The 14,097-nt window shown below is 40.8% G+C and overlaps 1 protein-coding gene across 22 annotated transcripts in view; it reads left to right on the forward strand.

Annotated features, from left to right (window-relative positions):
- LOC110533530 (neural cell adhesion molecule 1) overlaps window positions 1–14,097 on the forward strand; it is a 322,515-nt gene that overhangs the window by 282,764 nt on the left and 25,654 nt on the right. For 9 of the 22 annotated variants that reach the window (XM_021617844.3, XM_021617840.3, XM_090186193.1 and 6 more), the window contains 2 exons: window positions 12,461–12,585; window positions 12,995–13,175. In XM_021617844.3, the coding sequence (XP_021473519.2) occupies window positions 12,461–12,585; window positions 12,995–13,175 (306 nt within the window). Of the gene's footprint in view, window positions 1–1,103; window positions 1,119–1,399; window positions 1,480–5,172; window positions 5,221–12,460; window positions 12,586–12,994; window positions 13,176–14,097 lie in introns of those variants that run through there. The other 13 variants (XM_090186183.1, XM_090186191.1, XM_090186196.1 and 10 more) reach the window with 3 other exon arrangements.

Raw genomic sequence — 14,097 nt, forward strand, 5'->3', positions numbered from 1 at the left:
GCCAATAGTGAATTAAAACAGTTAGTTTAATGGCTGTGACAGGAGAAAACTGAGACTGGATCAACAACATTGTAGGACTCCACAATACTAACCTAAATGACAGAGTGAACAGAAGGAAGCCCTTACAGAATTAATAATATTCCAAAACATGCATCCTGTTTGCAACAAAGTTGGGGCAAAGCAATACATTTTTTGTCCTGAATACAAAGTGTTATGTTTGGGGCAAATCCAATACAACCCATTACTGAGTACCACTCTCCATATGTTTAAGCATGGTGGTGGCTGCATCATCTTATGGGTTTTGTTGTAATTGTTAAGGACTGGGAAGTTTTTCAGGATAAAAAAATAAACAATATGGAGCTAAGCACAGGCAAAATCCTAGAGGAAAACCTGGTTCCCTCTGTTTTCCTCCAGACACTGGGAGATGAATTCAGAAGGACAATAACCTAAAACACAAGGCCAACTGGAGTTGCCAACCAAGAAGATAGTGAATGTTCCTGAGTGACCAGTTTACAGTTTTTACTTAAATCGTATTGAAAATCTATGGCAAGACCTGAAAATGGTTGTCTAGCAATGATCAACAACCAATTTGACAGAACTTGAAGAATTTTTAAAAGAATAATGGGCAAATGTTGCACAATCCAAGTGTGGAAAGCTCTTAGAGACGTAGCCAGAAAGACTCACAGCTGTAATCGCTGCCAAAAGGTGCTTCTACTACAAAGTACTGACTCGGGGGTGTGAATACTTGTGTAAATTTGATATTTCTGTATTTAATTTTCAACACATTTTCAAAACTTTCTAAAAACTTGTTTTCAATTTGTCCTTATAGGGTATTGTGTGTAGATGTGAATCCATTTTGAATTCGGGCTGTAACACAACATAATGTGGAATATGTCAAGGTGCGTGAATACTTTCTGAAGACATTGTATACTTTACCAAAGTGAACTATCCCATTATCACTGTTTATCATGGTTCATATTTAGTTGTGAAGTGACAGGACAGTCACCTTCTACCATTTTTGTACATTTCTGTTTTAATTGTTTCTGTTTCTTCTGATTTTGTTCATCTTTACCCATCTATTTTTGTTGAATTGGACTTCTCAGGCTATACTTTCACAAGTAAGTTTCTCGTCTGCCTGTCTTTGCATCCTTCTCTTTCACTGTTTTCATTTCATCCATTTATTTTAAACATTTATGTAAAAAACTGAATTAACAATTGCTAGTTTTATAGATGAAAAAACATATTTTCAATGGACAATTGAATTTGCTTTGTTTCGTTATCTCATTGAATTAAGAATTCTACTTAGCCATTACCTCAAAGCTTTGATTGGAGCATTTTGGTATTTGCTTTCAATAAATTAAAACGTTCACACAATAACTCTTGTCTCAAACATTTCCAGACGGCATACCATTTCATTACTCTAACATGGACTCAGGTTTGTTTCAGTCATATTGTAGTTTCTAACCAGACTTTGAGCGTGTAATACATGAGTGACCATGTACCGTGCAATCACATAGTTCCATAGCTCATTTTTAGCCACTTGCTTCTCCTGTGTGCATCTTGTCCCCTCTCCCTTTGTACAGTGAACTGATTGACCCCTGATTGACTTAAAATAGTCACTCAATCCTTAGCCAATTGTACAGATACTCAGTAATTCGTATGAACATAATGAGCAATAACAACATGTTGGACAGTGTTATTGCCCATACAGCAGCGTATACAAACAAAGACAAAGAACTGAGCCGCATTATCAGCCAAAGGGAAATATAAATATTCAGTGCCATTAGTTTCTCAATGATGACTCATTGTTTATGTGGCACAATTTAAATGTAGCCTGAGATATCGGCAACAGACAGGATCCAGCCGTGGTTGGGTTTGATGGTTTGTTGCCGTTCATGAAGGGATACTTTGGGATTTTGGCAATCTGCATCCAGTATGAAGGAAGTTAAGTGGTAGTTTCGTGAGCCAATGCTAACTAGCATTAGCACAATGACTGGAAGTCTATTGTATCTACTAGTATGCTAGCAGTTACCATAGACTTCCAGTCATTGCACTAATGCTAGTTAGCAATTTCATTAACACTAGTCAGCAACTTCCTTCAAACTGCACGCGAGACATAAAAATGGTATCCACAAGCTAATCTGACTCTGCCAAAAATGGGCAAAATTCTGAAGTATCCCTTTAAGGCATCCCTAATTCACCGGGCATCAGCTTTTCCACCGGGTTTATTGCATCTCTGCTCAGCCATGACAGTGTGAGGCAACATTACAGAGAAGCCTATTTTTCCCCCTCATAAGACCCTAGTACAAAGGCAGAGAAGCGCAACAAAGACAACATCTCATAATTATGCTGATTCTCTTATGTTGTTATGTTTGGAGGAGATGGATACCATCATCTGTTTTTATTGTGGAGGCTAACCTGCCTGGATGGGAGAGGTGATTGGTGGGATAATGGTTGGAACACTCCAAACACACACTTAACATTCCTCAGGGCCTGCATGACTAGCCAGGAGCACAGGGATGGCATAGACTTTAGTCTTCTCTGTTGTTGTATGAGTACTACTGTATTACAGTACTACTGTATTTCCAGGGTGTAAGGGACAACTTGTAAATCTAGACAAAAGCTGTTGATATGAAATGGCATATAATGAAATAATTACTTTAAAAACATATGATCATATATATTTAATATAATTATGTTATACAAGTTTTAAATTAATCTCCTTTAATTGGTTTGTGTGTGCAGGTGTGTGTGTCATAGTACTAGTTAGGAGGACTCAGGGTTTACAAGATGGGCCATAGTGAATGCTCTCTTGTACATTTCTGTGTCATGCCATTGTTCTACACAGTGTCTCCATCAATTGGGAACAGAAGACATGTCTTAGTTTTTGAAATACCGTGACCTAAGTTAAAACAATTAGAAGTCCATAGTGTCACAACCACCCTTATAGAAGTCCTACTAGAATAAGAGGTAAGCCAGGTGTCCACCGAACCTGCAAAGGGATATGACAATTCACTAAGGGCTAACCCGATGCTCAAGGTTCCTAACCAGATCCCCAGGACATTTCAACCAAAGCTGAGGACCAGGGAGGTGTAGTCATGGGTACCATGTCAGAGACAGAGCCCCCTGTGTTGAGGTTCCCCTTTCCCTCTGGGGACTCCACCTGATGACCCACAGAGGGCAGCGGGTAACACAGCTGTTCCTGTAGCCATGACAACACATATCCTCGCTCCAGTCAAGGCAACAGAGACCCAGTGACCCATGGCAATAGCCTTGAGGACAACTCTGTAGATTGCATGTAGAAGGGGGTTTTACCTCTGTAGGTAGAGGAAGTCACCAGTAAACCGGCCATGGTGGTCGAGGCTGAGGTGGTGGAAGGAACTATGGAGACTGTTCTAACGTCAGCAACCACACCTCAAATTACATATACAACAGCAGCTACCTCACAAAATGCTCCCAACACACTCACGCAGCATTCCAGCTGGTGATCTGATGTAATTGGAGAGTGAGTATGCCTTTTTAAGGGATGGCTCAGCCTCCTTCTCCCTTTTTTTTTTCAGAAACCCTTCTAACATGATGTGCCTTGGCTATGGCACCATGGAAACCTGGCTATAAATACCTCGGCTGCCTCTCAGCTTTTATGCAATTGCAGTGAAAAAAAAGATGTTTATTGGTTATTATGCAGCTATCCAAAATGTGATTTCCAGTCTGCTCTAAGCGTCCGTCTCTCCCCAGCATGCTTGTGTGGACCGAATCCCTATTAATAATTAAAAGGTTGAGAAGATTTTTCTTTAGGTCATTTTTGCATTCTCTCAAAATGTATTATCTGCAATGGACTTTACCACAAATATGTGGTTTGCAATATCTGCGGTTTGCCAGACATAGTTGCTGGCCTGCTCATGCAAGACGGATTATCACTCAAATTCTAACCGGCGACACAACTGAATTTCTGATTGTACTTCTGTTTCTGAACTGATGACAACTTAAAGGCAGTCAAGCAGTGTGAAGCTTCTTTGCGAAGTCGATGGCTTATGAGCGTTTCTTGCAAATATCATGTCAAAAGCAGGCATGCTTTTTTCAAATTAAATTTCAAATTACAACATTTCTCATTTTTAAATTGGCAGTGTTCTACCAAGTCTTTTTCACTCTGGTTGGAGTTGTTCTGTCAATGGCCGCAGTGTTGCTTTTATCATTTGGTGTCTTTGTCTGCCATACCATTCCTCACCTCATTTACAGTATATCTAAGGAAAGCCTGACCCACTTGAAGCAACAACTTAGGTTCCCTTAGACAGTTCTACCCTCACTTGTGTACAAATAGAGCCTGGTAAATTAGGCGTATTGTACATTGATAGTCCATTTTATGGTTCACTTACACAATATGCTTTTGTCACTAATAACAAGATTTTAGATGTTCACAGTTAATTAATTGAGTCATACAAGAGAATAGTTTCTCATATAACTATTTTCAGCTGACTACCAATGATACATTTTCATTGTCATGAGTCTGCACAAATCGGTGGTTTTTACAAGAACACCTACCTTGTGGGTAATGACTCATGATTATCTTGAGAAAGCAGCTTGGTGGAAATGAATTGTGTTTGTGTTGATAAAGTGGGTTCAATTCTAATGATAATTGTCAAACATAGACCAACATACTACCTGCTTCAAACAAGGCTTATGGAAACTCATCTTCTGCTCTTAGGAATTTTAATGTGGGGAGGTCAATATGTATTTAGAATTTACAGGGCTACCTGCTGGTGTTCCTAATGAGATAAGAATATGATAGTGTACGTTAAAGGAGTGTGAAACTTTATTTTATTACAGTACAATGTAGATTCCAGCTGATTTTAATGATAGAACACAGTTAAATACGTTCCATAATAGCAGCATCTCAGGTTGTGGTATGACACATTCTCATGGTGAATGTGATGTTGTACTGTACATCATGATTTTGAAGTGCTCTTGTTCATGAGGTGTTTCATGCTGCTCAGCATAAGCCTTATCTGAAAGTCGATATGACGCTCTATGGTGGGTTGGTGCCAGTGGATGACTGATGTGTACCGAGGGGGTGCTCTGCCATCAGGATGTTCAGTCGTCTGTAACACTAACGACTTGCACTGCCCTCTCTGGGGAATCGCGGGCACCTCTCACCATGTTTTCACCATCTTGCAGTTTCGTCAGTGACACCAACCTTCATTCCTTCAACCAGTGCAGCCCTTAGTGAGTATGCCGGTGTGTCTCCCTCTACCCCCCAATATCCCTCTCTATGCCTGCTTGGTCTCACACTGCTTAGTGCTACTCGCTCCGCTTTAGAGACGAGGAGCTACTGCTGTACTGTTATTAGTTATAGGGTTGGTCAGTGATACAGAGAGACATTCAGGCAGTCACTGACTCTGCTCACTGCCTCAATCCTTAGTACAGTTCCACTGACTAACCTCAGCCAGCAAGAAACAGGTTGCCCTCTACTTAAAACAGGTTGCCCTCTACTTGATATGAATTCAGTTAACCCCAAACGCATGTATTACAAAACACTGTGCTTTTGGTATCGGCCCCCACAGTTTGGCGTGTGTTTGATTTCAAGGAATTTAGAGTGGGTTTTACAGACATTCTTCTTTAATGTCGAAGCAGTGCAGTGCAGCATGCAGCACACATCTGATTACAGGATTGATCACTGCAACATTAGGTAACACTACTGCATGTTGTCTGATTAGTCTAAAGAAGGGCGCTACCGTCCTGCCATTAACTAACATCTCCACCATTAGCTTTAGCACACCTAGAGCTTCTCTGCCCTTTAGATATATAGCTAGTCTCTTTATTTTGTACATTCCATTCTCTGTCTTTCTTCCTGTCTGTGCATCTGTGGCTCCTCGGCTATGCCAGGTGTTATGTCTGAACACTCTTCTAAGATGTAGGCAGCTCCCTTCATTGACCTCTTCTGTCTTTCCCCTGGCGGCTATGGTATTGACAATGACGTCAGGTAATATTTGGGGTGTTCCATGGCTAACCATGACAGAGTGCATTTCATATACACTAGATGACCAGAGGTATGTGGACACCTGCTCGCCGAACATCTCATTCCAAAATCATGGTCATTAACATGGAGTTGGTCCCCCCTTTGCTGCTATAACAGCCTCCACTCTTCTTGGAAGGCTTTCTACTAGATGTTGGAACATTGCTGGAGGGCCACAAGAGCATTAGTGAGGTTGGCCACTGATGTTGGGCGCCTATGCCTGGCTCGCAGATCTCGACAAACCATTTCTGTATGGACCTCGCTTTGTGCACGGGGGCATTGTCATGCTGAAACAGCAAAGTGCCTTCCCCAAACTGTTGCCACAAGGTTGGAAGCACAGAATCGTCTAGAATGTCATTATATGCTGTACTGTTAAGATTTCCCTTCACTTGATCTAACGGTCCTAATCCGAACCATGAAAAACAGCCCCAGACCATTATTCCTCCTCCACCAAACTTTACAGTTAGCACTATGCGTACGAGCAGGTAGCTCCCGGCATCCGCCAAACCAAGATTCGTCTGTCGGACTGCCAGATGGTGAAGCGTGATTAATCACTCCAAAGAACACATTTCCACTGCCCCAGAGTCCAATGGCAGCGAGCTTTACACCACTCCAGCCGATTGCGCATTGTGATCTTAGGCTTGTGTGCCCTGCTCGGCCATGGAAACCCATTTCATGAAGCTCCTGATGAACAGTTCTTGTGCTGACGTTGCTTCCAGAAGATGTTTTGAACTCCGTAGTGAGTGTTGCAACCTAGGACAGACAATTTTTACACACTACACGCTTCAGCACTCGGCGGTACCGTTCTCTGAGCTTGTGTGGCCTACCACTTTGCGGCTGAGCCGTTGTTGCTCCTAGATGTTTTCACTTCACAATAACAGAACTTACAGTTGACCCAACTCGAGCAGGGCAGAAATTTGACGAACTGACTTGCTGGAAAGGTGGTATCCTATGACGGTGCCATGTTGAAAGTCACTGACCTCTTCAGTAAGGCCATTCTACTGCCAATGATTGTCTATGAAGATTGCATGGCTAGGTGCTTGATTTTATACACCTGTCAGCAACGGGTGTGACTGAAATAGCCGAATACACTCAATTGAAGAGGTGTCCACATACTTTTGTATATATAGTGTACTTGTATCTAAGGGAGCCTGGTTTGACAGACAGCAAAAAAAAAAGATTATTCTGACAGACTGGGGATTTCTGAAAGATAACTGATCTTTGATTTAAAAGAAGAGAGGATAACAGGGAAAAAAAGCATATAATGATGCATTTAGCTGTTCTAAGGGTGGTCTAATGCAGGCGTTAGATTACGAGCGTTTTCAAGTACAATGTTAATAATGATGTTTTTAGGAAACAACTCGGTGATTTAACGATGCTCCTACGAAGGTTCTTACGATGAGTTTAGCCTTAAGATGCTTTTGGGAAACTGGGCCCAGGACTTAAATTTTCCCAGTATCTTTAACAGATTTATGAATAACAGTAGGGATGTTAATCTGTCCTAACATAAATCCTGTGACTCATGAAAAGAGAAGGAAGAAAGGGGGGGGGGGGGGATTCATAAAATAACAATTCTCTGGTGGCAAAGAATGAGAGGCATAGATGAGCAACTTCCTATTATAAGATAAAGCTATGCTCTTGTGTATCATGTTACTGAGACTCATGGTTGTTGATGACAGTTACTGATAAGATTGATTAGAAAATGTGGTTTGTTTGCAGGATAGTGTGTTTTAATGAGGATTTTGAAGTTCCCACATTGGTAACCTAGCCATGTGTTTCATGCTCTTGGGAGAGGTAAAGGTTCGGGAAAGGTAAATCAGGTTTCCCTAAGGTATTGTTAGGATAACCATAGATGATTTGATTGGCTGTAAATTAGGAAGCTGCTATGGGTCAACATTGGGTCCTCGTGTGTGTGTGTGTGTGTGTGTGTGTGTGAAAATATAAGGAAGCCTGAGGAACTATTTTGTAGGTGATGTACCAGGCTGACCAATATACATCATATAACAGCTGTATAATAACACTGGTCTATTAGTTACTAATTCGATTTTGACTCACCTGTAGAATGATAAGTTGTTGAGCTTATAGGCTCTATGTAACTAATATTAACAAATCAGTCATTATTCAATACTGATTGCCTTCACGTGTGATTAGTATTCTAGTTAGCTAAATGTGAAAAATGGCATGAGGGATTTTTCCTCAAGGCTTCAGGTGTGTTAACAAGTGTGCGTTCTTTATATGCATTTGATACTAGGTAATTGGAGTAAGTATGTTGCATGTCTAATGATGTTTATAATTCATTAAACGAGGTTCAGAGTTCACTCAGTGTTGCTGTGATTCATGTTTATTTCCTCTATGAACATATATACATTATTTCTTAAAGTATGGGACTTTATACTATGGTATGGGTTTATTCTCCATTCTCATACATCGAGGCCATACATTTTGACAATATGCCCTCAGAGATACAGTATGTACCCTGAAGTCCTACAATGTGTGAGGACTTCAGCTATCTCATTTAGCTATCTCATCTGTTGCTGATCACCCCCCCCCCCCCATTTAGCTATCTCCTCTGTTGCTGATCAACCCCCCCACCCGCAAATGTGGTCATATTGTTGTTGTCATAAACCATATTTAGTTGCACATATGACATTTGACAATGTGCTTTGTCAATCAGTATTGTCAATACTGCAGAGTTTCCTCTGGTTTCCTTCTTTTTTTTTACACAACTTGGTTGGAGCCAAAATGTACAATGTACACAGAAAACAAGGTTCTATGAAGACACTTTAAGGTCAAGAGTTTTCCTAAATATATATTACAGTCTCATATAAAGCCATTATTTTGTTTGTGTAGAAATAGAGTATAAAAAATGTATATTTGCATGAATTCCAGTCCAGAGGAAATACTGTTTCAAAGAAAGATGCATGAGGCAAATTTGGACGGACAGCATTTGATGGAATTGGCATCTAGTTCACACAAAAACATTACAGTGACATATCTTAACCTGCATATATGAGCCTGCTTATTCCTGGTCATGACATATCTATTCAATACACTGAAAACCCGAAACTGGATGTCTTAAAATGCTTCATGTATCTAGTTGCTGTACATGTTTTCTATGTCTATTTGATGTGTAAAGAAGTTATATTGTGAACTTATGTATTTATTTTTGTCCTTTGTGTTTCTGTTTTGTATCATTTTGTCTTTAACTTTCTTATTGTTTTGTACCTTACCCATGTTTACATAATTTAAAAATGTTTTGTATTTTCCATGTGACCCCCCCTCCACTTTCCTTTCAACCAATCATGTGCCTGCGTATCATATGACTTTGTCATGTGGCTCTTGCATGGTGCTGATGATGTCGTCTTCGTTGGTGAACAGAAGGTAATTATTTTTGTTCTGTTTAGTCAATTCGTATTATATCAACAAGCAGCAGTGGGAAACATCGATTTGATTTTAAGCTAAAATAATCTACTTTGATAGAACAATAGAGAGCAACCATTGAATAGATTTTGACCTTAGGTCAACCTGCATTCTATCCAATCATATTACTACAATTGTATGTAGATTTGTGTATGCTTACTTGGTATCCCACTAAAAGACAGGGTATAATTCACATTTTTATGAGAGGTGTATATTTCCCTCTTTGCCTTCTTAAAAGCTATAATATATTAAATATGCTGCTATATAGCTATCAGTGAGCATTACATAATGAAGTTGAAGATAAGCAAGTGGTTGACCTCTAACCCTGATGTATTTTCTAGAGTTTTCTTTTTTGGTGCCTCCAATGGCTATCATATGCAAACAGAACATATTTTTAAAGCACTTTTTTTGAAACCATCACCTATAGCAACTGCATCGCACTCTCATTGAATTGTATATTACCTGGATTGACCTACTCATCCATGGAGTTAATTCCTTTTCAAACTCTGTCTCCCAGAATGCTTTTCTGGACAGACTAACAGTGGTATTCACCCCACATTACTGCATGCATGCAAGTTCACCCCTCTTTCCTCCAACTTCCTTGTTTCTTTTCAACTGTCTCACCAGACAGGAAGTTCTGGCCTGTCTGCATGTACAGTATGTCCTGTCTGTCTGTCTGTGTTCGTCTTCCAGAGTGCCTCTGTGTTATTCACATGTATTGATACAGACTGAAAACTTACAGTCCCATTTACAATTCATGAGTTCTTTAACCCATCTGGTGTGACAATAATATTTCCATTGCATTTGGGCACAACAAACCTATCAATAAGCTCATTTGTTCACACATGCGGGGATGTCTTTAAAGGAGCTGAAAAAGTGAATAAGAATTTAGGTGATTCAGTGAAGGTAGCTCAAGTTTTATTTACTCCAGAACATAATTGCCTTTAACCATGTCAGTTCATGTCAGTTAGAGTAAAGGATCTGACAAATAAAACCTTTTTGTCTAATGTAACGTTCAGAAATTGATATGACGTATGTATGCACTACTGTGCAGACAAACTTAAAGTAATGCTATCTGTACAGTATTTATTTAGGGAGACCAATAAAAAGGTTGAGTTATTGTTGCATCAGATGAAAATGGGCATGATCATGCGACTATCACAAATTGATACTTCAAAATCTCCCCGAATCACTACATATTGAATAAAATATGGTGTTTGCATGAAAGAGCATGTTTTTGTTAATATCTCTAATTCATGTATAACCTTAATGGCTCTTCTTTCTTCTTAGCATTTGGAAAAACCTCACCTAACTGGGAATGATGCTCATGACTGGATAAACTATGAATATAACTCTCTGTACATGCCACTTTTTCTTATCACTAACCCTGTTTATTTCAATTCCGGCATCATATCATGCTTACTCCAAGACTATTTATTCTAATGCATTTTCAAGAGAATGTAATCAGAAAATCTGAGATCAAGAACAAGTGCCTTCACGCATGCCTAATTGACTAATTGTGTAATCCCTGCAATCAATGTTTCAAGTGTCATTAATTAAGATACAACTCAATTTAAATAAAAATGAAAGAAAGTACTCAGCTTTTCAGGGCCACGGTAGAGGATAAAAATGAAAAATACAATCCAATCATCCTAGGATTCAGTCAGGTTGAAGTCAGGGAGCTTTAGGCCAAGATCCACTTGATCGGGTGGAGCAGGTTTCAACCGTCTGTCTTTAACCCTATGATTTCTTATTTTTCTTACCTTATTTTGGCTGAAGTCAAAGGAGGTGGTCCAAACAGACTTCCATGCTGAAGTATAATTGAAAGTCCAACATTAATATTTCCTCCTGCACTTCCATAGGTTTCTTTCAGAATGCCTGGAACCATTTCTGTTGTCAACTGCTCTTTCACTGCCCTCTGTGGGAATGATCTGCTCTCAGAGTTAATTGGTGGTTAAATATCATCAGGGTGATCATGGGCAACAATGCTCCCTCAAGATTGGCACTGAGCTTCAAAACTTGTACCAGTTGTGACCTAAGGTCAGGGTGTCTGACTGCAAAATGTCAGAAAAGAATACATACAAATGGGACAGTAAATAATCTCCTTTGATCTCAGCAAAAAAACAAGCAATTCGGTGTACATTGCAGATGTGCTGCAGCAGCCAATTGAAACCTGATACCACCTTTTGGGCGGTTAGTGATAGTGGGGAGTAGAATACTGGAGCTGTATGTAACATTCTGTGAGTTATTTAAATAGCATATTCACACCGCTAACTGTGTGTAACCAATGTGCCCATGATGAATGAGTTATGGTGATTGAAGTCTCCTCCCTAAACTCTCTTTGACTGAGGTGACATGGCTGTAAATTTGAACGCTAACATCATTAGACACGAACACAGGCACTCTCAAAAGGTGCACACACACACACATACTGTACACATGCTGGAACACACCAACCCTCCCTTCCCAGCAGATCATGATTATGTTATTAAATGTAATAGAGTAACATGTCTAATCAAGATGAGGAGGATAATTAGCCTGTGTCCCTGTCATTAGTCTGGAGGAGAGGCCAGATAACGAGCTGCACCTGAAGGAGAATTACATATTCCCATCAGCTCACCCCACTACCCACGGCCCTCACCCCACTACCCACTGTCCCTCTGTCATAAAACCGCCCTTGAGTCTATGAGGGACAAAACTTAATTGTATCGTCTTGTAACATCCTCTGCCACTGCCACTATAAAGACAATCCATTTGTCCTCTAGATGTATGACATTTAAAGCAGTAAATGCACAAAAACCAGAGTAAAGCGATGGACAATAAGTGCGTATCCCACAGTGGTTTGGGCTCCTGAAGCGGTGGGGCAGAGTGGGAACGTGTGTTGGTTCTCCGACAATGGGCTTTGATGAGGGACAGATGCATTCAGCCATGCCACCTGCATTAAGGGCCAAGGGCAGGAGACTGAGCTGAGCATGTAGGTCGATGCCATGGTAACTGACTGACCGCGGTGTCCCGCTATGTCCCGTTTAGGGGAGCCCAGTCCCCCTAAGCTGGAGGGAAAGCTGCAGACCATGGGCAACGCCCTCAAGGTCAACTGGATCAAGCAGGACGATGGGGGCTCGCCCATCAAACATTACCTGATCAGATACAGGGCTGTGAGTATGACAAACAAGGAGGTAACGCTGTGTATACCGCTTTGCTTCCTGGTTTTCCCCAAAAATATGATTTTCAGAGTATTTATTACGTATCTCCCCTGTTTGATTGTACTGTGATGATTTCAGTTTAGCAAAACGCACATAGACTTATGGATATACATATGAAAAACTGAGGAATGGATCATATGATTTGAATAGATTGACAACAGATCACTATTGTGTTTATGCCTAGATTAATAAATGGTTAGGGATTCATGTAGGAAGATTCATGGATGGCCAAATAAGTGTGAATGCATAGAAAGATTTTACAGTGATATAAAGTGATGGGCAGTTTTCTTGAGTGTCATAGCCACGGATGTCTGAGTCCTGTCTGAGTGTTTCACCCCCCCTTTTCTGCGACCCTCCCTAGAAGCACGTTTCGGACTGGAAGCCGGAGATCCGTCTGCCCCATGGCAGTGAGTACGTGGTGCTGAGCAGTCTGGACTGGAACACAGAGTATGAAGTCTACGTGGTGGCCGAGAACCAGCAGGGCAAGTCCCAGCCCGGCACCATCTCCTTTAGGACTGCAGCAGAGCCTACCACCATCCCAGGTACTGCCCCCCACCCTGCACCTCAACGACACACACACTGCCAACAGAAACACTGCCACCGTGACCAGATGTATCTATGTTTATTCCTCCAGTCCTTCACCCAAATGGACTTCTAGTCAGGTCTTGAGACAACCGTAGTGCTGACACAGATATAGACGTCATTCCTCTGTCCTGATATGTTGGATTAACCTGTTGGGGTAATTGATTGGTTTGAACCTTTCTGCTGGATGATGGCAGTTACATGCTGTTACAGCAGTTACATGCTGACTACACCGGGCACGCAAGTGCGTCTGTACGCATGTTGATTTTGTCCATCCACACCAAATGCGATCAGGTTGATATATCAAAACAAATTCTGAACCAACTATATTAATTTGGAGACAGGTCGATACACATTCATGGACATTTAGCTCGCTAGCTAGCTTAGTATTGCCAGCTAATTTGTCCTGGGATATAATTAAACATTGGGTTGTTATTTTACCTGAAATGCACAAGGTCCTTTTTTTCCTGGATCTCAATTTTGAGACACAAAATCAAGTGTTCTCTACTCTGACAATTAATCCACAGATAAAAGGGGAAACCTAGTTAGTTTCTTGTAATCTCTCCTCCTTCAGTCTTAGTCTTCTTCTTCTTCTGTGGACTTTATATGCCAGTTGGCAACCAACTTTAAGATGCATCTCAGCTTAGCTTTCAATCACCCACCTGGGTATATGCTCCTAAAAACCAATGAGGAGATGGGAGAGTTGGGACTTGCAGGAGATGGGCGAGGCGGGACTTAGCACCTGGCTACGCAGATGCTCATTGACTCACGCGAGCAGTCTGGAAGAAATGGTTTAATAACATGTATGTGTAACATTATTTTCGCAACTCTTGCGCGCGCAACACGAACGGTGTGGTCAGCATTTTAGTCTCACTGTTTTAG

Source organism: Oncorhynchus mykiss, chromosome 10 (assembly GCF_057628025.1).
Source record: "Oncorhynchus mykiss isolate SJ-2025 chromosome 10, ASM5762802v1, whole genome shotgun sequence".
NCBI lineage: Eukaryota > Metazoa > Chordata > Actinopteri > Salmoniformes > Salmonidae > Oncorhynchus > Oncorhynchus mykiss.